General features: G+C 43.1%; 1 protein-coding gene across 4 annotated transcripts in view; it reads left to right on the top strand.

Moving 5' to 3' along the window:
• ME3 (malic enzyme 3) overlaps positions 1 to 25,378 on the top strand; it is a 118,039-nt gene that overhangs the window by 87,889 nt on the left and 4,772 nt on the right. For all 4 annotated transcript variants that reach the window (XM_053970966.1, XM_053970962.1, XM_053970965.1 and 1 more), the window contains exons 6-8: positions 2,130 to 2,233; positions 13,593 to 13,702; positions 24,797 to 24,894. In XM_053970966.1, coding sequence (XP_053826941.1) covers positions 2,130 to 2,233; positions 13,593 to 13,702; positions 24,797 to 24,894 — 312 coding nt within the window. The remainder of the gene's footprint in view (positions 1 to 2,129; positions 2,234 to 13,592; positions 13,703 to 24,796; positions 24,895 to 25,378) is intronic.

Below are 25,378 nucleotides of genomic sequence, written 5' to 3'. Positions count from 1 at the left end.
TGCTGATGCTCACTGGACAGCTAGATTTTCTGCACCCCTTTCAGTCCTGCCCCAAGCCTCTCACACTGGACCCTTGAAAAGAATGCAAAATCAGTGCCCATAGATGACGTCTGAGAATTTCAATTACCTCTTTGGTCTCTGGACACAGGATTTTGCTACCCCTTTAGCATAGTGGCCTGTCATGGACTTGTGGAATACAGGGTGTGCTCATCTCAGCCTGATTCATGGTCTTTCCTGAAAAGGGAGAACTCTGAGTTTAGACCCTCTGAGGCTAAAGCAGGAATTAAGTCTCAGTCTCTCACTTACTGCAGTCTCTAGTCAACAGAACATTGCACTTGACTTTGGATCCTTCATCTCTTCCTTATCATTCGTGCTGACCTGCACGCCACCAGTGCTTTGAGCCTCCCAGCTGGAGCTTTTCCCAGAAGAACCTGGGTAAAAGTGCCCTTCTCATGAAAAGCATCTGATAGTGCAAGTCCATCTTGTTTCTGTCTCAGCAGACAGGGGACACTAAAATCCAAAGTGGCACCAATGATTTTTAGGCCTCTGCAAGGGTCAGATGGCATCAGAAAAAGGGACTTACAAAATCAGTATTGGACCCTTTTTCTTCTGCCCAAGATTAGATGTAATTTATGTTTTTAGGAACTTCTCTGTGATGACAATTTCCACATCTGGGGTTTAAGATATAGAAGCCACTGTTTTCCAGCAATATGAACAATGTATTTCCTCCCCATATAAATAATTTGTTTGCTTATTTATTTAATGGCTTTCTCTTGTGCATAAACCCAGATTAACTGAACCCTAAGCACATCCTAGGAGTATCTCGCCCCATAAGTAAACTCATTTATCAGTGCATAAATAAGATACCTCTTGCAGTCATTCATCTTGTTCATCTCTGCCCATAACATCTGGTGAGCCAAGGGTGACTGTGTTGCTAACACATGAACCTCAGTAAATACAGACGTTATATTATATTTTTAGCATCAGTTGCCAGCTTCTCCTTCTGACAGTCCATAATACTTTGTATATACTTTCAGCAAATCAGTCTCTTTTCAGAGCTTGGCATTTCTCAGCTTGTCTGTGGCAGAATTTTGCGCACCATGAACAGGGCCCAGTGCACGTGGTGCTGTAGGAGCAATCAGTGAAATTATGCAAATGGGTCTCTTTCTGTTTTGTGGCCCTGCAGAGCTCTAATGTATCAATCTCACAGGAAAAACTCATCTTTCCTTCTAAGGGAAAACAGCTGTGGCTGTAAAAACAGATCTGATATTAGCATACCTGCCAATATTTAGGACTATATGGCTGCAGGACAATAAGTTTGAGATGGCTCATCTTCCCCTCATGTGGATAGTTCAGTTCCTGAAATTGGAAGGGAAGTAGAGTTCCTTTGCCGTGATTCTCAGAGGTGTTGACCCACCTGTCTCCTGCCAGTGTTTGTCCTGCAATTGCCATGCTGATCCAATCCTTTTTAGGTGGCTTATGGATGTTGATTTAATACCTACTGGACTGGTTGGAGGAATGGCTTGATTTTATGTTCCTGTTGGGAACTAAAATATAAATTAATCTGTTATATGAAAATACCTTGACTGTATACCTGCCAGATAACTGAGATGTGTGCTAGGCAGTTGCAGGTCTTGGGAACATTCTGCCATCAGATCAATGATTGTGGTCACTTCTGTGCTGTCACCTAAAAGGCCTAAATGACACATCATTTCAAGTTACATCAGGTGGTCTTCATTGCACAAAGCACTGTTCATGGTCAACAGCTGTCCTGCCCTCCGTGCAAAATTAAGAAGTGAATGCACAGTGAACACCCCCACACAGGGTCAGTTATATTCACTAGGAGTGAGGCACTTTGGCAGAGAGCCTGTGATGGAGCTGTTTTGGAGATGCAGAACTCCATTTCCTATGGCAGTCAAGAACTGTTGCATCCCTCTGACTTTATTTATGCTAAAAGATAGGCCATAGCTTCCTACGGAAACACTTCCTGCTTGGGAGGAGACGTGTGAGCTGGCATAGTAAGTAAAAGTAACATGACTACATCAGAGAAAAATTTTTGGTAGGCTGGCACATAAATCTCTGTCCATCCACAGAAGAGACGATGTCAACAGAATTGCTTTGTGTCCTAGGCTCTCCTGAATGATCCACTCTATATTGGACTGAAACACAAGAGGGTTCGTGGGAAGCAGTACGACGAACTGATTGATGAGTTTATGCAGGCAGTTACCAACAAGTAAGTGGGGTTATATACATGCCTCCTCCGGGCTGCTTCCATTTAAGAACAAATGTTGCAACTCCTGAAATAAACATCAGTATAATTGATCATCCAAGCAAAGGAAGGTCATTTCAATGCAAGTCTCCTGGGTGGTCTGCAAATGACTCTTTATGCTTGAGCACTCTGTGTCAAAAATATTTGTCTTCAGAGAACTGAAATGGGACTGACTATAAGCATTTCCTATCCACATAGGCCAGAGGTGTCAAACATATGTCCTGTGGGCTGGATCTGGCCTCTGTCATGTATTTATGAGCCTCATTCAGCATAGTCAGAACCTAAACTTTGGTTTGTTTACACGTTAGAAAGGAAGTTTCTAGCTCTTGCCATTGTGAAGGAAATCATCTAAATGGAAATGGCATGTTCCTTCACACAGTGTGGAGTCTGCAGACTGCCTCTCTATGGCTTTGTCAAAAATAGGAATTTTCCTGCTGGTATTTAAGCCTGTGGAGTGAGAAGGACAGGATTATAAGTATGGGACAGACCAGCTGCATACTTCCATTCATACTCACTAAGTGGGATAGAGGGTCTCTGATGTACCAGGAAGTTTAATATGGAAGAGCAGAACTACCACCTCAGCCCTGTGCACCACTCTCTCTGAAAAATAAAAGAAAATGTATTAAACTCTCCATGAAGATCCAAGGAGATTATCATAAGAAGGAATGTGAGGACAATTGTTAAGGAAAAAAGACCCATATTTGGAAAACTACAAGCTCCTAAGCAGCTTTTTTTGCCTTTCCTAAAGCCACAGATGATACTGATAAGGAGCAGCAGAGAGCTGCAGTCTCTGCCTGATTGCCAAGCTGCTGCCTGTCTTTTCTTCCCAGTGAAGGAGCTATGTTTGACCCTCCCTCTGTGTCTCCAGGCAGCTGTATGTGTGTGTGTGTTCCTGCACGAAGGGGAGGGAGTGGGTGGTACATGTGTCATCACCTCACAGTTCCCTGTCCCCCTGGAGGCAGGAGGCACCATGAGCAGTGTCTGACACAGCACCTCCCCATCCACTGAGAAGGATGGGTTTACACATGGTATGAGTGCCCAGCTGACTGTGGGTGGAGGAAATAGAGACAGAAATGCAGAGGACTACCAGTCACAGCTGAACCTTCTTTATATTTGATAAAGAATCTTGACTGAAATGTCATTCGATTACATTGTAATATTATGTTAGATGCTTTGTGCATTATCTAGTGGGAAGAAATTCTTAGAGGCCAGAAAGCTGGTAAAACACAACTAGGAAATCACAAGAGACAAGTAGAAACTATTTAAGAGTCATCAGGGTTGATTTGTGGGGGTTTTGTTTATTTTCATTATAGTCACTAATTAATCCTTCAGGGAAACCCTAACCTGCTTTTTTTTTTCTGGCCAGAAGACCATGGGGCTATTGCAGTGTTGGGGTTGATAATAGAATGGGAACGATAGAATGAGAAAGCAGATGATGGTCTCAGCCATCATAAATTTGGCTCTGAGATTTATGCTTGTGGTTTTAAATGCAAAGCTCATTGCACCCACTAAAGACAATTTGCCTTTTCCATGCTTGCTGTTGGAGAGGAAGGATTGGCTGTTATTTTCCTGTGTTTCCATGAGCTAATCTCCACATTGAAGGGAGAAGACCATGAAACAATGAACTCTTATCTTGGGAGGCTGTGAAGTCATGTCTAATGCTTTCATCCAATACTTGGTAATCAAGTTCCTGGGGCCCCTGTCCTCACTTTTCTATTTCCCTTAACCAGGATGAATTCCTTGAACACAGTAAGGCCCCTGAAAGTTCTCAGCAAAGTGGGGCTGGGAAATTCTGCTTTGCACTTCTCCATTCACATCTGTAAAGTATTTGGAGATCCTAGAGCAGAAGGAGCCATTACTGTATTATCATTCTGACCACCAGCATACTTTAAAGCATTGTAGGGGTGTGATCCTTATGCAGTCTGGGCTAGTGAATAATCCTGCTATCAGCCTGGGTTTGGCAAACTCATATGAAGCAGGTTCATTTGGTCTCAAATTTCCACTGGAATGATTGGATTCAACCCAGTAGGAGCTCTCACTTCTGTTACAAAAGGAAGCAGAAATTGTTCAGAAGGTCAAGAACGTGCTGCTTTATTGTAGCCTGCTTCCACTTTTGAGGCAACCTGTGAGTATGAGCTGCTGCAATCTCTTATGCAAGTCTGTAATGTCACATGCAAATTCAGTTACTTGGGGAGGAACCTTTGGGGTTTTTGCCACAAATCCCTTGTAATTTGGGGGTTTCCTTTTCATCTTGATATTCATGCAGAAATTCTGTCTACTTCCTGAGGGTACTTTAACTTCTTATGGAAACCATTTGTCAGTTCCTCTGGAGAGGTACCTCCCACCCTATCAAAGCACTGCTGGCTCAAGGGACATTTGTCACTGAAGTGGAATGTGTTGGAGCCCACAAAAAAAGCCAAGGGAGTGAAGATTTAATCTTCTAATGGAATAATAATATCAAACAGATGTTAAATTTCTGTTTCTGGAGACCCATAGAGTCAGTAGAAAGGACTCCTGGTCTCATAGTACTCACCTAGTAATGAAATGAGGTGTGTGCCAGAGGCTTCAGAGTTAGCAGTTCCAATATTTTGAAATAAAGTGTGGGTACCCTGCTCAATTTTAGGAAGAAAAGCTCTTTCTGGAACAGCTGGATAAATTTTTGTGTTTTCGTGCTACCTAAACCACCATTCATTACTCTTTCACCTAAAATATGTGAAATGACTAAGCTCTTTAACAACAGCTCTAAGCTATGCCTTTTGCTCCTCTTGGGAAGCAGCTACATGCAAGATTTGGCCCATTGAGCCTGTGTCTGAATGAAGTAGCCTGACAAATTGCGGTTTTCTCACAGTGAGCAGCAATATGCTTCACATGGGAAAATGCACTGCTTCAGTTTTCCATCTGCTCAGTTACTGTGGCAAAGGACAAGTCAGTTTTGCTCTTAACCTGGTACATTTCTTTAGGCTGAAATAAGTATTCACCTAAAGTGTCCAAGGACTATAATCGCAATAAACCCCAGAGTTTCTGGGGCGTGAATATCTCATCAAATTAATGCGTGTGTAGCTTTCATCATGCTCCAAGGGGCCAGACTTGTCCCAAAACTCCAGCCTCCGTTTAGAGCTCTAGCCTCAGTTGCTGGCTGGTAGATGTGGAATGTGCGAGGCTGAGACTCTACGAGATGCAGTTCCCCATGCCAGCAAACCGTGTCACAGAAGCCTCATTAACCTGTCATAACTTCACTCCCCTTTCCTTTCCCAGGAGTGCTTATTAACAGAGTGACCAGGGGAGCAAGCTTTCTGTCAGCCTGTGCCATAAGGCAGAGCACAAAAGGCATCAGGAGATCAAGTGTTCAGTTTCTCAGATGGAAAAATAAAGATACCTCTACTGAGTTTCTTTTTCCTTGTGTATGTTGCATACCTGATTTCTCTTTGCCTAATGCCTTCCCAGTACTTTTTACCCACAAACATACCAAGCCAGGTTTCATGTGCTCTTCAACAATCTTCTTTTTGAAAAGAAGCCACCTCTGTTCCAGCAGTTCTCCAGGGTCATGGATCACAAATTCACCAGCACTTTCCAGAAACAAAACCACCAGTACAGGTATGCCCCCATGTTATTTCTTCACATGCTCTGGTTAACTTGACTAATTGATCCTGAAAGATTAGACTTTATTTTCTAAGCACCAGTATCTAGGCACTGACAGGCTTCAAAAAAGCCGTCTACTACATGTACTACTAACACTCAAAGTCACTCCCTAGCATCTGTGTGTCTCTTAGGAGGCCTGCACACTGTCACTAGTGCCCTGGGCATCATGTAGACCACATCCAACCCTCATGGAACACAAGGTGGATATTCTCCTTGCCCATTTACCCCAGTTACCGTGGCCAGAGGGACTCTGACACCATTCATGAGGGAGAAGTGATGGTGATGGGAAGAGCCACCCCAGCTGTCCATTGTCCTGGCTTGATGTGAGATAAGATCATCAGCCAGCATCTGTAATCTGCTTTAGGACACTGGACGATATTTTAAGTCAAGGAACAATATTTAGGTCTCATTAGCTTGATTTTCTGCTACTGAGGAATGACTGAGCTCCAGATGTGCTGCTAGGGATCACTGTGGGTTTTATTACCATGAGTTCAAATCCTTTGGGGTAATGCAGTTACAGATGTCACAAAGCCCTCTGCTCTAGGCTTTTGTCTGGGCTTTTCTACCTATGCCAGATGAACCACAGCAGTTTCAGTAAGATGCAGCTGGAGAAGCTCTCTTTGTGCAGAAGATACAGGGTGGGGCTCTGCTCCTTGTTGTGTGCCAGAAGGTAGCTCAAGGCTACATCTGAGAGTCAGCACTAATTTGGTTGCATCTCCTTCTTTTGGCCTGCTCCTGAGGAGCCCTGTAGCTCCAGCTGCAGTCCTTCCTCTTGCCAACTGCAAGCAGGATGATGTCATTTTGCATAAAAGCACTAGAATGGTCATACCAACCATTAGTGCTGGTCTTAGTGCTTGAAAAGCACAAGATTGGATGTGCAGAATAGTTGTTTGGAGGTTTTTCCTTAAAAAGAATATAATGAAAGTTGGCTATCAACTTTCAAGATTCTTTTTTCCCCCAAGAACTTTGTAATCTATCTTCATTTTGCCCCTCACCCTGTTTCTAACAGTAGCTCATAGCAGATGCCCTGGCATACGACTAAGAACAGCAATCCTTAGCACATCCCCCAGTTTCCAAAATGTACAATTCTGGGATTTCCTGATATCTTTGTGCTTCAAGAGGTGCTTTTATTGATGCAGCACTCACTGAATCCACAGCAGGCTCTGTGCCTCAGAGCATGGTGGCTATGTTTATGTTGGCAGAAACCCAGTGAGACTCCTGCCCAATGTTAGAAATTGTCTGTAGCCTAAGATGATGGTGAGGGAGGCAGCAGGTCCGGTGGGGTTTGTGATGCAGCTCCCTAGCATCCTGGGATTTCTAAACCCAGGACCCAGACTTCTTAAGTTTGTATTGGCTCCAGGGTCTCCCTGGAGAACAACCTCAGATCTCTCAGCCTGTCTTAAGTAGGAGAGATGCTCCAGCCCTTTGATCATCTTCATAGCCTCCTCTGGATCCACTCCAGCAGGTCCACATTCTTCTTGTGCTGGAGTCCCCAGAGCAGGATGCTGGATCCAGGTGGGTTTTCAGGAGGGACATAATCCCCTCCCTTGCCCTGCTGCCCACATTGCTTTGCATGCAGCCCAGGACACAGTTGGCTTTCTGGGCTGGGAGTATATTCAGTTCTCCATCCAGCAATACCACCAAGTCCTTCTCCGCAGGGCTGCTCCCAGCTGGCCTCTTGAGGAGGTGCCTGACCAAACTGACCTCTAGCCTGTGGCCAGGAATTGTATGGCAGAGTACTGCTGGTCTGATGAGAAGCCTGACAAGTATCATAGTAACAATTTAACACTAAGATTGGCCTCAGGACACCAGAGAGACTCAGGTTCTAGTCTTGTTTTACTTGCTTGAATGGACTTTGTTTTTCCAATCTTAAATGCTGAGCATGTGCCAAGCATGATATTTTTCTGATGATGGACATCTTTACAGATAATTTAGTTTTTCTTGGAAATCAGAATTTGGTTGCTGGTGTTTCAAGCAGCAATAAGATGACAAGGGCAAGTACAACTTGTTTCTTCTCTGCCTGGTTTTATCTAAGACTATGAAAAGGAGCTGCAGCTCCTCAGAGCAGATGCCTTGCATCATGAATGGCTGAAAGCAGTGCTATACAATGTTAAATTCAGACAAGAACTAGAATTTTTTCTTGTTATTCTTTCCATAAAGAATCAGGATCTTCTTGCCAATACTGGGGTTTGTTTGTTTGTGGGTTTTTTTTGTTTGTTTTGGGGTTTTGGGGGTTTTGTTTGTTTGTTTGTTTGTTTGTTTGTTTGCATGCATGTAAGAATGCATTATACTCCCTTCTCATTGCCAAAAAAAAAAAACCCTTTTGATACTGGTCAGCAAAGGCACTGCACAGGTCCTCAGGCCACCCTTGAAGTTCTGACTTGGGCAGTTTTGGTCAGATGCTTCTCAAATGGTAACTGCTGTCTCATGAATTTTTTCCTCTTTGACCTCATGGCTTATAATGAGTCTGAATGAACTCAAAGAGGTACATACAAATGAGGATGAAAGAAAAAATTGCATAATGAGATTATTTAGGCAACTGAGAAGTCTCTTGAATAATGAATCTAAAAGCAATGTAATAATTGCTCCTTTTCTGGGATTCATGCTCTTTTGTTCCACGTTTTTGTTCCACCACTTGTTCCAAGTGGTCATCCAAGAGAAATGTGTATCATTCTCTGCAGGGGGTACAGACTTTGCTGAGAGCATCTTTTCTCTTGGAACAGCCCAGGGGTTCTGTGTAGATCTAAGTGGATAGTAACAGTACCAGAAAAACAATTCAGCGATAAACAAAGCATGAATCCTATGTTTGTGTGTTTCCCAGGAAAAGGGATCAATTCTTAATAAAGATTTTCAGGTGATAATTTTTAAAATAGGCTTATAATATTAAATGTGTTCAGCTCCTAGAGTCATCCTTCATTAGGGTGACAGTTTGTACTATTATTCTAATCAATAGTGTATTGTTTCATTGAAAGTACTGTTTGTACAAGATTTGCTAGGCAAAGGCTGGAGATTGGACTAAAATGAGTGTATGGGACCATTCTATAAAACATTTCCCAGTGAGGCTATTTTCACAGGAAGATTTGTGCAAGGTATGAGAGCCAGAATTTGGGTCATTATTTGTGGCACAAAACCATGAAATAAGCAAACTAATGAAACAGCAATATAATCTTTGCCTGAAAGACTGGTAATTTTTTTTTTTTGGATGAGGAAGAACTGACAAAGTGTATCTTTTTGTTTCCAATTCTATAAAATGGGTAAATTAATTCCAGAGGTGGCAGAGAACAGGATCCCCCAGATGGTGGTCTGGCAGCCAACAGGAGACATGGTGACAGTATTAAATAATGCCTCTTGTAGTGTAACCAGTTACACGTTTCAGCATGTCTGAATTCTTTCAAAAACACCTCTGTCCAAGGACCCTTCTTGACAGCCTACAGATGTAAGAATGACTCATGCTGAGGGGAAAGCTCCAGTTCCACAAGGAGACATAGAACTGCAGAGATCCCACAAAATGCAACCTGCAATGTGCTCAAGAGGAATGGCAACGCTTTGAGCCCAAAACCATTCAAAAAATACAATCTTCCCTTTTTTGAAATGGAGATAAAAACTGAGAAATGGGAGAAACCACACTGGACCATGGCACTTGCTCAGTTTCAATGTACCTTGTCAGTCTGAAATCCTGACAGTGTACATTTAAGCTTTTCTTTTAGATAGAGGCAGTCAGATCCTGGCTGTTGAACTACTCGTGTCCCAAGCCAAGAAGATCATAGAATGCTCTAGAGAAGATGAATCATTGACAGCCAGGATGAGATTGCTGGAGAGAACCTTAGCTGGCTATGCCTTTCCTGGACTGGAAAACATTCAGTCCTGATGTGACCTGCTGATCTGCTTCCAAATCTCCTTCAGGGCTCTCAGCTGAAAGTTAGGAGATGAGTCACATGGATCAGTGGAAGAATCTGTAAGAACTGACAACAAACCAGGTAGACTGACCTCAAGAATCTCTTCCTATCACAGCAGTTTTGCAGATCTCTCTGCAGGGTCAGCATCAATTCTTGCTTCAAATTTAAGAATATTTAAATGTCTTGGAAGGGATCTTCAGAAATCCTTGTTCAAATACTCTCACTTTATGAACACTTTTTCTATTAAAAGGCATCCTGCACCTGTAGACAGCAAGTATGTGAGTACTAACTGGAACTGCATTCACATCAGATGTCACATATTAAACAGAACAGAACGTTCAACAAAAGCATACCTCATTAAAAATGATTCCTCCAAAGGAATTTATTAATTTTGGTTTCTTCGTGGGAAATACAATGTTTCCAATTAAATACAATTTTGCAAAATCAGTTTTCATTTTAAAACATTATGACGGGGAAGACTGGCCAGTGTAATTTGCTTCATCAAGTACTTCTCTGCTTGCTGACGGGGGACCACTTGGACACCATACACAAGGGATGGAGCAGGGCAGTTTCTGCAGACATCAACAAAGAAATTGCAAACATTGAAGGGCAGCACAGTATTGCAGTGAAAGGGTGATAAGCCAGTGACCGAAAGGTGCGTGACATATATTTAATATGTTCCCAACCAGATCTTCCTGTGATAATTAGATAATATTAGATTTCCTCTCCTAATTTAGGTGTCTAAAGTTAGATATCTAAATTTAGGTTGGTCATCTTAGTCTGCCTTCACAGTCACTCTGAAGAAAGAGGCATCTCCAGAGATGTTATCTACTTCAATTTTTCACTTAGACTAGTTGAAAGAAGTTGCTACTGGATATGCCCTTTCTCTCCATGGTCTGAGAGGGCAGTCAGAATTGTCCAGCTGGGCAATACACAGCTGGGCATTACACAACCAAATTTTAGTTATGTAAAGGTAGTGCAAGAAATTGCATTCTGCACTGCATTTTATTGGCTGGATTCCAATACATGTAGCAGCTCTCAGGACACCCTTTTCCTTTGCAGTACCAAGTATTCTCCACCTTCTTACCTGAGTTGGACCTTTTCTTAGCCTTGTTGCATATTAAAGGACTTCTGTGCTCTAGTTCCAAGTTGGCTACATTTTACTTTTGGGTGCAACCCAAATTTTCTTTGTAGAGAGCTCTGAATTCCTTTGGGATGAAAGGAATTACACAAATATTGAGATGCTGTGCTGTGGGGGAGGGACAGTAGAACTGACTCATCATGTTGATGCTCACAAAGATGTTACTGCACATGGCCCAGCAGCTAGTTTGTTCAAACTCCTTGCTAAGTTCATCCTTAGCCTACTCTGGTCACCCTTGGATGGAGCACTTTGCGCTGCCACCAAAGTACCACTAGCAAAGGGCAGCAAGATCAACTGGTAGATTTCTAAGACAACTCAGTATCTCAGCTGCCTACTTGTCTTTATTTTCAGTGAATTTGGGTAGCACAAGTTCTTTAAATTTATCTCAAAACTTCAGTAAGGTGAGTAGCCCTTGAGGACTAAGATCATGATCTGAGATTCCCATCTTTAACTGTGAATCCGAAATACTTGGTTCTTTCATTTAAAGCATCCAGTCATCAGGCCTTACCATGACCAATATGTGGTCTCTGTGAATGAAAAGTTTAGTTTTCACGTTATTCAAAGGCTCACATAAGCTCAAAACTGGAGTTCATACTTTAAAAAGCTCAGTAGATGTACTGCAGTGGAAAAGAAAACAATCTTCAAAAAAATACTTTAGTGAGAAGAGCATGCACTGCAACACTGTTCTGCCATACAGAGAGGCAGAAAGAGAAATTAGGTGATTTTGGGCTACCATACCTCTTTTGTGCTCTGCTTAATTAATAGGGGTCAAAGATGAAAATAGAAGTAACTTGTGCACTGTCCCATGCTGCAGATCACAAATGTGAAGTGAGGAACGAATTCACAGAGCTGGTCACATGTATATTAATGCTGGCTGAGATCATTGATTTTGTTAAGCAAGTCAGTAATGTTACTTCCTCAGTGATACCAATAAGTAAGACTGGTGTTAGATAAATAGTTTCTATAGCAACTGAAGTTGCATAAAGATTTGCTAATTATTCGCTGTGAGATATTAGCAGATGTTCTGGATGCTGTGTCATCTCCCTCTTAGCCATGTTTTCCTTACACATCCAAATGATGAATAAGAGGAACATCCATTAGTAAGCTGATCTTCAACCAGACCAGGTTGCTCAGAGCCCCATCTACCTTTACCCTGAATGTTCCCAGGGATGGGGCATCCACTACCTCTCTGGCAGCTTGTGTTAGTCTTTAACCACCCTCACTGTAAAAAATATTTTCCTTACACCTAGTTTGAATTTACCCTCTTTTAGTTTGAAACTGTTACCCCTTCTCCTGTTGCTACAGGCCCTACTAAAAGCTCTGTCCCCATTGTGGTCCTTTTCTAAAAGCAAACACAGAGAATGAGAAGCAAGTGTTAGAGCCAACCCTTGTCTCCTTTTGAGACCAGGGGGTTTATCAAGCGAGAGATTCTCAGGATGGAAAAATAAAGGAGCATAATGCATGTGCTTATCCTTGTCTCCTTACTGACAGATATAATTGAAGTGGAAAGCAATAATAATAATAAAAAATTCAAGGCTCTTCTAGGAGAGCCTGACTGCCCACACTGTGAGTACCATGAAAAGACCTTTTCATGACAGAAGCCTCAGGTCTCAAATGGAGTATATTTTATCCAGTATCAGTTTCTACACTAAAGCAGGGGTGTTCCACCTCAGATTTCAGTGGCAAAGGAGGAAAGTCTGAATAGAAAATATGTAAGGTGATGCTACATCTAACAAAGTGCAGCTATTTAGAGCCCCTTCACCTGCCTGCAGCCCAGAGGTTGCTAATAGTTGCATTACTCATTCCCTGAGTTTCTCTCACTGCCCTTTCACATTTATGTGTGAGAAACGAGTAATTATGGCCCTTTTAAATTTTATTTGCAAAGCTTTAATGCAGCCTAGAGTCATACAAACTGATGAATGTGTATATATATGGACCAGTCTGAATATTACCCAATTTATAAACTGCACACTTCTCCTTGAAATTGCTGGAAATTACTGGACAGTTATGGAAAGTTTGCAATTATTTCCTGCCTTTTCACTCTACAGGTCACTAGCTGTCATTGCGTGCTGGTTTCCTGCTAAACAACTCAGTGGAGAAAAACATTTCCAAAAACACAGAAGTGTGGCTGTGAAATCACACCATGAACCACTCAGTCCCACCATGAAACACTCACTCTATGGGATCCTACAAGCAGATTTTTTTTCTCATCTTTTGGCCACTTAGAGTTGAAGCGGGTCCCTGGTAGTGTCCCTTTAACTAGTGTCCCCTTTGCAGTCAGATTTGCTGTAATGCAGTGTGACAGCTGAACCACAAAGAGTGTCTCCTTTGCTTTGAGAACCTCCTCTGCAAATACACCACTGAAAACCTCTCATGCCAAAAGTCCAAAGATGCATGCACATGTAGGTATATTAATACACATATTAAGAAGCCACTTGAATTATGAATGCAATTTAATCCTGGTGTCCTGGTGACTCCACATTTCTCAGAGTGTGGGCCTTGGGATGGGTGTAATCCCATTTGCTGTTACTGTGCTGCATTTCTGTCATACTTTTATTTCTGCACTACAGTGTCTAGCTACATTGCCTTAGTAAAAGGTGTATATCATGTCCTATTTATCCATTTTAAATTGCCCTTTAACTTGCAGGTACGGCATGAATTGTCTGATCCAGTTTGAAGATTTTGCCAATGTTAACGCTTTTCGTCTCCTCAATAAATACCGCAACAGATACTGTACATTCAATGATGATATTCAGGGTAAGTACTGTTAGGAAAATCAAATTTAACCTTGTCATGAGAAGCAGTGGTTAATATCACAAGACTGTTTATTATACAGTAGTCAGATGTCTGACAAATTTTAGAGTTTACAGAAACATTTAAAAATATAAACAAAAGCTCAGCTATCTGAGTTGAAAAGTGAGTCTCCATTGTTCTTAGGAATTTAGCTGTTCATTGAAGAAACATCCAAGGGAGAAAATGGATCATATGGTTTAGATTATGCAGGTAACTTAGAGAGTTCCATTAATTTTCTATAATTTACCTAAAACAATGATGACGTTTTAACAGCTCTGCAAGGCTTTCCGTTTGCATGAGCCAGGTGGTCATTAGCTGATCCTGGCATTTTCCCTCTATTGTTATCCTCTTTATTACATGCACAAAAATAAAGGTAGACCAGCTTCTTTCCTCTCTGTGGATGCTAACTCTGCAGTAATCTGAGAACAGATCTGTTCTCCCCTAGCGTGGTTAACGTAACTCTTCCAGCGCCAAAGAGAAGTGACAACAGCAAAGCTTGGGTAATAACAATCAAGTATCCAGGCCCTGAGAGGCTCAGCAGTCAGCAGGATTGCTCAATGCCCACCGGGATGCACTCTGCATTCCGGTCTGATGCTGACTTTGCTTTAAACCTTTGGAAGGGCTGTTTGCCCATTTGACAGGGACAGGATCTTCCCAAGTGTCTACAAACAACCAGTTTTCCTCTGAGTCCCTTCATCTTTTCTTTTGTCTAGTCCTGCTTGAAACATGCAGAAATTTCCAATGTTTGATTTAATTATTTGCAGTCAGTTGGGCTCATCCTCACTTGTACTTGAAAGAGACTGAAAGAAACATCAGTGTTATTTTTCACACAATACTGGTTCTTTTGTGAGCAGACTTACCAGTGCTGTTTCTGCATCTGCTGCTTATCTAACAATATTTGGCAATGTGTATAGCAGCTTCTTCCTATCTGACACAAGGAGTAAGATCCTGGTTTGGGGAAATATGGTTGGTGTAGTGGGATGCATGGACCTGCTCAAAGACATCTTCATGAAGAGGGTTTAGAAGCACAGAATCTAAAGGCATTTCAGGGAAGGGCAGATGGATACTCCTGTACAAGACAACTCATCAGGTGTTCTTACCACCCCCAAAAACTTCCAATGGAGAGAGAAGCACAGGAAAAGAAAACCCAGAAGACACGGTTTTGTATTGAAGTATTGAACAGGGGAACCAAGCACTCAGACTACTATGAAGATGGGCAGATGAAGGCCATAATAAGAAGCCGACGTAAAGATTTCTTTTGGATTAGTTGCTCTCTCTGAAAGTGGAAGGGGACTCAGAAGTCAAAAAGAGGCCAGTGATGTAGCAAATCACACATCAGGGGCCTGGATGTAGGTTTTATTGGCAGAACTGGAATGAATGGCAAAGGTTTCTTGGTGAATTTGAAAGGTTTCTTTGATAACAGGAGAAAAAGAGAATATTAAAGCTAAACTGCATATGCTGAGTGGGAAGCAGCAGACTATTTTTTATCGTTTTCTTTTGGCCATAGGTCATAGCTGAATCAGACAGTTCCTGGTAGTGACTGCCCCAGAGCAGCAAACCAAATGCAGGAGGATGCTGTAAAACAGTATTGTCATAAAATGGACCTTATCTGATCCTCCCCAGTTAGATGCATGTCACCGTGCATAGAAGATGTCAAGTCTCCCAAAAATTCTTTGAAGTCCTGCCTTTTGAAAGAGTAGAATTTTACCTCTTTGTAGTAAACCATGGTTATATTCTCAGATAAAGCATTTTGCTGGCACTGATTTCTCAGTAGTAGATAAGTAAAGAAATCCTGCTGAGCTTTTGCACAACAAGCAAAGAGTCGAAGGAAGCAAGCACCTGTTTGGGTTTTTTTATGGAGCTGTCAGAAAGAAAAGGGAAATCCAAGCTAGGGTTGTAGTCAGAAATTAGTTTTAAGGACCTTTGGAATGCTGAAGGAACGTGGATCTACTCAGTTAACTCTGTTTTGGAGTCATGTCAGAGATAAAAGAATTGAATCTGGGATGAGTAGTCTGATTTACCCACCCTAATATATCCCTCTGTGCCCTCAGATATGAAAAAAGTAGGAAGTGGCATTTTCTCACACCCGCCTGTTCTTTGGGTTTACCTTAGACTCTCTCTTTTCTAACGTGATGATCTTTCATGACTCATCTACTTTAAAAAGTGTTAGAGTTCAATGTAAGTGGTGTTTAAATGATTAATGAGAATTATACAAAGCCTTCTTAATGCAGGCCTGATTAATTTTACTCAAGTGAGACAGGAACAGACCTTCCCAGCCTGAATTATTCCAACTTGTGAGCTGGCAATATTTTAAGTATATTGAATTAAAATCATCTTAGGCACAAGTAGTGCAAGGCAGGTGAGGCCTGAGCTATACTAATTAAACTCATTGACCATTGGTTAGTGGGACTCTGGATATTGTGTGCCCACACATACACACCCAGATGAGATGAGGAAAAAAGGTATAAATTGCTTCCCTTAAGATCCTTTAGGCCTCCCTGTTGCTGCCCCAGGGCCTACACAAAATTAAAAACAGTTTAAAATATTAATACCTACTTCTTTTTCTTTTGTCTTACAAATTACTGTATTTCCAAATTCATCCTAACCCCAGAGAATGAAGGTGACTCAGACCCCTTCCAGTTGGAGCCAGCCTGCTGATGCTGAGTGGGATGCCTGCCAGGTACCACCAACTGGGACGAGGTGATTGCTTATTCTGAAAGCCATCAGCCTGGGATCTAGGCAGGAGCTGGCTCACAGTGCCCGTGTGTGGGAGCTCCCATTGAGGGAGTGCTTCTCCTTCCTCTAAGGGGGTGATGACATCAGTCCTTTCCCAGCTCTGTCTGGGTTCATGTAAGGGGCAACAGCTTCAATTACAGCTCTGAGGGAGAAAATTGATTGTCACTTCTTCCTTTTTCCCAGTAAAGTACAAGGGCAGGCTCTGAAGCACTTAAGATTAGAGGTACATGAGAAGGCTTTAGCTCCTCCTCTTTCTCTTCCTCCTCTAACTTTGTTCCACTTAGTTGTTCAGTGTTAAACAGAAAGTAGACAACTTAAAAGTCTTAAAAAGTTGTTAAGTCTTAAAAAGTTTTGAATCCTTGAAGCAGGCATCTCTGGATTCCTGCTTCATACAATAAATGACATAAAGCCATTGAAGGCATTAGTTTGGAAGGGGCCTCTGGACATCAGCCAGCCCTCACTCAAATAAAGGGTGATTTCAAACTTAGATCCAAATTTTATATTATTTCAGGTTCTTCAGAGCCTTGTCCAGCCAAATACTTTGCAGTATATACAAGGATGGGTATCCACAATCTCTTTGTGCTACCTCTTCCAAAGTTTTCTCATCTTCCTTGTTAATTTTTTTTCCTAATATCTGATTGGAATTTTGCTAGATGCAACTTGTGTTCATTGTGCCTCATCTTTTTTTTTTTTTTTGTACACCTCTAAGAAGAATCTGGCCTCTTTACAAACACCCCAACCAAGTGCTTATAAACAGAAATTAGGTGTCTTCTTAGTCTTCTCCATCCCTTTCAAACCCAAGCTCCTCAGTCATTTTTGTATACCCTGGTCATATTTGTGTCCCTCTTCTGGACTTGCTCCAGTTTGTCATTGTGCTGAAAGTCCCAGATGGGACGTGCTTGTCTAGGGATGACCTCAAAAGTGCTGAAATAGAAAAGATTATCACTTTTTTTGACCTACTGTTGATACAGTCTAGCAGGCTGTTGTCCTTCCGTGTCACAAGGGCTTATTCCTGGCTTATCTTCCACTTGCTGTCTGCCATGACCCCAATGTTTTGGTCTGCAAAGCTGCAGGACTTTGCATTTGCCTTTGCTGACCCTCATGAGGTTTCCCTGAGCCCATTTCTCCAGCCTGCTGAGATCGTTGTGAATGACTGTCATACCACCACTGTGTCAATCACTATCCCCAGTTTGTAATCATCCATGAACTTTATGGAAGTGCACTCTGTTTTATATTCTCCACTGTTATGAGAACTTAAATAGTATTGGCCTCTTTGTACCACTGACCACAAACCTTTGAGCCTACCAGCCCAGCCACTTTTTCACCCACTTGTTCAGTCTGTACCTCTCCAGTTTGGCTACAAGGATGTTTTGGGAGGTGATGTCAAAGACCTCATGCAGATCAAGGAAAACATCCAGAGTTCTATTTCTATGATGAGAACTTTAGGCATGCAAAATTACAGCATCTCCATGGACTTTTGCCTATTTAGCAGGGATTGTTCAAGAGACAAAGTCCATGAGACCTGATGAGATGCATCTAAGAATTGATCTGAGGTATGTGGCCAACAGCATTACAAAGTCAGTCTTTGAAAAGTTATGGCGATTCAGGAGATCCTAATTCCTGAATAAAAGACAGATGTCACACCTATCTTCAAGAAAAGTAAAAAGAAAGATCCAGGGAATTTTAGCCCAGTTAGCCTAATCACAGTGTCTAGGGATCACAAAGTAAGTCTTCTGGAAGTGCACCTAGGAACATGACAGGGAATGAGAACAGTATGGATCTCCCAAGGTAAATCATACCTGACCAACTTCAATGCCTCTTGAGATGTTTACTCAGTACTGAACAGCAGAAGTAGTTCTGCAAGTTTAGTTAGAATTGCAGAAAAAATAAAGAAATCTTTAATGTGTTATTTAATTAATTGTGTCAGATCATGTAATTCAAAAGTTTTTCACGCACACAGGCAGGGCAAAGAGAACAGTGCACAAAAGCATAAAGCCTGTCATCTAAAGTAGTCTGCAGGCAATGCTCAGGGTTCCCCCTTTCACAGAACACCTCTGAGTCTTTTCCAAGTCATTACAGCAATGATTCCCTTCGGCTGTAGGATGTGTGACTGCTGATGATCCTCAAAATACCTCTTGACCGACCAACTACCTTTTCTCATTATCCTAGCAGATAACCTTTCCCTAACCTTCCCAAGACACTTCAGGAAGCAGTGCCTGGCCTGAAGCAACAGTGCTCCAGATCTCAGCTGAGGCTGGGAACAGGCTGACTCCAGTGTCACAAATCTGAGCAGCTTCAAACACTTGGGCAAGTTGGAAATCAATCATGTGCAAACGAGGCCTGTTTCACAGGCACGTTTCCATGTGCTGTGAGAAGCAGGCAAAGTGAGAGTTCTTGGCTCAGCAGCCACTAATTTCAGCAGATTAAAATGGTACAGTATCTTACTTTGTTGTTTCAGCTGGCGTGGCAAATGCATCGGTAATTATCACAGGAAGCTAAGGAGGGGGAAGCACAATAGGAAGGGAGTGCAGGACGGTACCGTACTGTGGAACAAAGCAGGCAATGTCCTGCCAGGCAGCTCCTGAGCAGCACGCTTTCCCTGGGGATTTACCCAGCCTGGAGATAGATGTGGAGGTGTTCTCAGTCCTGCAGAGGTTCACTATTAACAGTCCCTCTAGACCTGCTTCCGCAGCAGAAGAGGCTGCTGCATTTCCCCTTGGTGCTGCTGCCTTAACTGTGTAAGGGCCGGCTCCTGGGTTTGTGTTGAATTCACACACTGACTGCTACACAAGGCAGGTCAGAACAGCGTGGACTCCAGGCTGTAAATGGGCCTCAGTTTCTTGGGCTTATCCGTGCAGCACTCTTAACGATCAAGCCCTTATATTCTGTCACTTTCGGGAATTGTGGCATTTGTTTCCCTTTCTTTTCCTGCTTTTCTTGTTTGCTGTTTATCTCATTCACTGGATGCCACTGCCAATTCCTCCTCTGCAGTGAAGATCAGCACAGAACGCCTCTGTGTTAAGCTGTCATCTTTTAATTCCAGGCTAAGGAGGCAAAACAAACAGAAGACCTGGTTTAATTCTGACCTGGTTTAGCTTGTTGGTGTGCAGCAGTATGCACAGAGTCACCAGTGCTGCAATGGGGATGGAGATGCTTTCTTGCAGAGTGCAGGCAGCTGCCTGACAGCCTCTGCCCATGCAGGTGCACGAGGGGGTTCAGCCTGCATGGGCACAGTGGGTGCAGGCTGGCACCTTACAGGCAGGAGCGAGGGCACTGCTGCCATGGTCAGAACCCATCATTAAGGTTATGCACAGTATAGTCCAAGCACATTACAGTGGAAAGATTAAAAGCAGGAACCTAGAGATGGCCTCATTAGGCTTCCCCATTGTCAGGCAGCTCATCTCCATGCCACCAAAAATTCTGGTTTGCCCTTCAGAGAGCAAGTTCCATCCCTGTGCATCAATGCTTTGCATTTTACTGCTCTTCTTGTTGACTAACTCTGCACCATTTCTAAGTTTATTTTCTTAATGTCTTACAGAGGCCCTCTGGGGGAAGGGTATCTATCACTAGCCCACAGCCATGGAGGGGAAGACCTTGAGCTGCAAACACTTTGGCAGTTTTTTGCTCCAGCTTTGTTGTGTTTGACTTTTGAGTATGCATTCGGAGTGGATCTGGACAAGCTCCACTCTGCTTTCCAGTAATGGGCGGAACTGCTGCAGGGAGTTAATGTGAACCAGAATTTGGAAAAGCCCTAGGCTTCCTCCTCATCCATAAATTTAGATATATTTCCTTGGCTGCCCTTTGCTGGAGCTGTTAAACTAGAGTTTGCTGTTCCCCGGGCCCTCGTATTGGCATGGTTTTGACAGGGCGAAGCGTAAGCAGGCAGGTCAAGAGTGAAAAATAAAAGATCGGGCTGAATTTGGTCATCTTTTCCACCAGTGTACTGTGGAGAATCACTCACACAGGTGTTGTGTGAGGAAACAGGCAGTGGTGTGGCTGCACATTCCCATTGCTGCTGCTATTGGAAGGATTCAACATGGTGGTGATGCTCAGCTCAGCTCAGTCAGCCCTCCAGGACAAGTGACAGGGCAGTGCCAACCATCAGCATGAGAGGACTCCTGCCCCCAAGCACCCCCATGGTCCATGCTTTCCCCCGTGTTCCCTGCTTAGCCACTGGCTGCTGGCACCCACAGCACAGAGCAGAGCCTCGACCTCGGCACTGGGCAGCGCTTTCCCCAGAGACTCGTGCAGCGCTTCCTGTAACTCCACGTGCAGAGCTGCTCGCCCCTCTGCCCACTCTCCCCACTCTGAGGAAGGGTCAGGTCCCCAGGAATGGGAGCCTCTCTGCTGCAGCCTTTCCCATGTGATGCTGGGGAGCAGATCCTTTCCTCAGGTTATGCTCCAGTGTACCTCCACTGACATCTACTGGGGCTTGTTCTCACTTGCAGTAGTACATGTGGAACATCAACCCCACAGGGTTTTCCTTAATGTTTTACAATATTTTGAATGTGCCCGAGTGTCAGAAATTGATTCCTGCAGCGATGGCCATGTTCCTGAGTGTGCCTTAGTTCTAAATGCCTCTTTTTTGTACTGGTTCTGTTGCTGTGGTCTTCCCAGAGAGGTCTGCTTGCTATTTCTATTTTGTGATATCATGCTTAGCACTCACTTTAAGTGTTGGATAGACAGGATGGTTTGCAAGCACTTTCCTTTCTTCTCTCTGTACCCCTCCATATCTCACCTCAGATACAGACCAGCCAAGCTGGCTCTTGCTAACTACTTAGGGAAGCAGTTATCTGCAATAGCAGCACTCTTTCTCTTTGGAAAACAGATAGACCAACGTGTTGAAGGATGGCTGGTTTTTTCTTGCCATGCTGAGGAGTTCCCTGCTCCAGTCTGACTTTCTTTTAGAACTGAAGCACAATGATTAGCCAGTTCTTTACATGAACCAGCTGTGAACCCTTCTCCACAGAGATACTCCGTTGTTCTCTACTCAGAAATTGTAATTATCAAAGAAAAATATTGAGCTAAGGTCAAAGTACAGTAACTTTATTACTTGAGTAATGGGGGTGAGATGGAATTTGGGAGACATAGAGGGATTAGAAACACGTTGGAACAAGAGAGGAGGATTAGGAGTGGCAGAGCTGAACAGAGCCCTGCTGTTAGTCAAAGCTGCAGTACAAGTGCAGGGGATGAGTAATGGCACACCCAATCCCACAGGTCTCTGCTCTGCAGACTGAGTCCATGCCGCCTTTCTTTTCATACACACCACTTGTCATATTCCTGCTAGTGACACCTTTAAAACGTACCTCAAGTACCTCCCTCTGTTGAATCTCTCAAGAGCATTTCCCACTTAAATGGGTTTGCAAATACCAGCATTTGTCCCATCAGACTTCTTGACAGTCGCAGGGTATAAAGCAGTTTTGCCTGGGTCAAGACCAAGAGAAACAAGATATTTCTCCAGTAACATTTCAGTCTTTTCGATACTTTCCAGGCATCTATCACTGCTAATGCTATGACCTGGCACACCATCATACTGTAATGGTTTAACTTCTGGTTTTTTAACTTTGATCACCCACACAGGGATTTGGGGATTTGTGTGCAAAGTAAGCCTTGGAGATAGTGTGTGAACATGTGTGAGTGTACACACAGATGTTCATGCTCTACTGCATGTCACAAGCTTGGCATTACTGACAACTGGGGGACCCTGGTCTCTTCCTATTTCTTTGCAGTTCAGACTTACAGGGTGGAATCTCTTCCTGCACAGATTAGATGTTTGCAGCAAAAGTGCCTACATGTATTCCCGTTACCTTGTCTCTCTAAAAAACATATGGTAGTGGTGACTCTTCTAGGGTGTATTTCATTTGATCCAGTTCAGGTGGCTGCTTTAGCATAAGCAGGATCATACATGTTTAGAGGAGTCCCATCCTCAGCATCTGTCATGGCAGCACACCAAGCAGTCCTGCTGATTATGGACTCACCCTAACACAGAGAATGAGCATGGACTGGTTACGTGACACCCATAAAACACAAAAGCTAAAAACTAGGCAATTATCCAGTGTTCTTTTAAATTTCTTGGACACTTCCTCTGTAATTTTCCTAGTCCAGTGGAATTTCACCAGGCAGATTCACTACTTTAAAGACAGCATTAAAAGGCAGAGATGTAGTGCAGGAGGAGCAAGAGGAAATCCTTTGTACACTTCCTTCAGTTGTGTGACATGTTAATACTGAAGCAACAAGGTGCTCAGTGGCTGGTTCCCTCCCATCAACTCCCTTTTAAACTGACTGAACTCAAATGGTCTGGGTCTGGAAATGTAATGATAAAAACTTTTCTGAGCTGATGAAGGGAATTCTTCCTTGATGCTGAAACGAGTGTCTCAAGTAATTCATTGCAAGAAAGAAGCTTACAAAGTTATCAACCATCAGTCTAGTTTGTTGTGTGTTTAAGGCATGAATGCTTGCAGTGCCCTCAAAATTCATGGATGCCTCATCCCTGGAAGTATTCAGGGACAGGTTGGATGGAGCTTGGAACAACCTGATCCAGTGGAAGATGTCCCTGCTTGTGTCAGGGGATTTGGAACTAGATGGTCTTTGAGGTCCCTTCCAACCCAAACCACTCTGTGGTTCTATGAAGTGCTGCTGCCATTCTGTACCACTGTGCCAATGTGGACACCACATCTGTTGCAGAAGTGTGGCTCCTGTCACCTCTGCTAAACCAGAATTACTCTTAAGAGAAGCTAATTATTAGCTTTTGGAGAACTAAATTCATCTGAGTTATAATGAGAAAATGTTTCACATTGTACTGACAAATACTACTGGTCTGGCTTATAAAGATTTTCTTTGTCAGAGTAGAGTATATAGATTCCCTAAACAAGATAAGTCATGTCAATAAAAGTACTTCTTTGACAGAGTACTTGTGCTTCCACTATATTTTCTGCTTGCTAGGAAATGATAAGAGTGTGAATCATTCCCCAGTGATATACCAACAGATTCCTAGCTTGTCTGCAGCTTTTGCACTAAAGAAAAGGAGCAGGTACAGCTGAATTTGTTTTCTGGGTCCTTCAGAGATGAGGCAGCTCCATCTGCTGGTGTCACTGCTCGTAGTCACGTCTACTCAGGAGCTGCTGTTTCTCAGACTGTTCCTGATGCCTTGCAGCACCCCAGGCCCTAAGGACCCTGCAGGGAACCTCAGTGAAGCACTGGCTACTTGAAACCCTGAACCACTGGCTGATTACATGGGCGGCAAAATAGGAAATGCTGTAAATTTGGTGAAATCAGACGTATTAACCTAAAAGTAGTCATTGCTTGCCCCAGCCATGACCACCCCCTCGCTACTCATTACTATCAGGTCTCTCTGATTTCTCACAAAGCTTCTAAAGATGAGAATGGAGAGACCAGCACTACAGCTGGGAATAGATCAAAATTAGGACATATCCAAACTGATATTCTTTCAAATGCTAAGGAAGAATACTAATCAACGTTATGATCCTTATGGGTCCCTTCCAACTTTCCATATTCCATGATCAAACTTCCACCTTCTGTCCCAGGTCCCCTTTAACATTGCATCCAGCTTGCCCAGGTGAGCTGAGATAACACCAGTGCCTGAATCCTTATTAGCTTGTGCCTTATTTATTTCCACCATATTTCTTCACCTGGGACAGGACATTAGCTGAATGTTGCATGTGATTTATGTGTGAGTTATGTGGGGTAAAGGCAGGCTATTCAGTCTGGACATTTGGCCGCCTTAATGCATGGAAAGCTGTAGATATCACAGTGGCTGTAACAGCAGGACTCTGCTCCATTTACTGCATTGTTTCTCACTAATCTGGGACCAACTCCTGTTCTCAATGACTCCTTAATGTTTAGCAGCAGGATGTGATGGCTGTAAGTCAGGGTATCAGGGTGTTAGAGGAGTAAAAAAATGGTGATGCTGGGCTGTGAAGGTAAATAGGAGAAGAGGATGGTAAGTCCATAATCACAGGATTTTTTGACAAGGGGACCCAAGTTCAAACCACTGCTCTGCTACAGGGGTCTTATGTGACCTTGGAGAAGTCAGGTGCATCTTAAATCCTTGCAAATTAGGTATTAACTTCTTCTGACATTCTAGGATTTGGTGTCCCTTTGACTCTACATGGAGGAAAATTTGTGTTCTCCAGCCTTGCAGGAGAATTTGAATGTTAATATTTCAGCATAGGGAAGGCACTATGATCCTTTAGTGACAGAATCTAAGAGAATGATTCCTACCACAAGATTTCTGACAGTACATCTGCAGGATAGAGAGTGCATTTGCCAGGATGTCCATCTCATGGTGTTTCTCTCTTTCAGGCACAGCATCTGTTGCAGTCGCTGGCCTCATTGCAGCCTTAAGAATCACAAAGAGCAAGCTCTCTGACCAGAAGTTTGTTTTCCAGGGAGCTGGAGAGGTAGGAATGTTCCTGAGTTTGTACCTTAAAATGCTCCATCTTCAAATTTAGAGAGAGAAAAGTCAACTGTGAAACCTCCTGCAAGGCTTGGCTTCATGAGGATGAAGCACAGAAGCAGGTTCCTTGTCACTGGGCAGGATTGGGCCCTACAGGTGGTATTGCTGCTGTGTGGAAGTTACCAACAGTCTTTCAGTGATTTCTTGGCCCACGAGTCCTGGGCAGACTCTGTGGATACTACGAGGCTGCCCACGTGTCAGTGGGGCTTTAAGTACCTTTAGGGAAGTTCCTTACGAGGCAGGAATATTAAGGAGGCTGGTTTGAGTTCTCAGGGTTGATGTCTAGGGTAAAGCAGAATTTCTTTAGCAGCAGAGTCCAAAGGACTCAGACTCAAAGAACTGTAAGAACACATTTCTATCTGGAGTCAGTCCTAGTGCTCCATGGCAGAAGCCAGGTTGCCTGTATGGCACCTTGCTCAAAGAGAAAG

The sequence above is a fragment of the Vidua macroura genome, chromosome 2 (assembly GCF_024509145.1).
Source record: "Vidua macroura isolate BioBank_ID:100142 chromosome 2, ASM2450914v1, whole genome shotgun sequence".
In the NCBI taxonomy this organism is placed as follows: domain Eukaryota; kingdom Metazoa; phylum Chordata; class Aves; order Passeriformes; family Viduidae; genus Vidua; species Vidua macroura.
The sequence above is the reverse complement of the archived record's forward strand: the minus strand, read 5'-3'. Positions and strand labels throughout refer to the sequence as shown.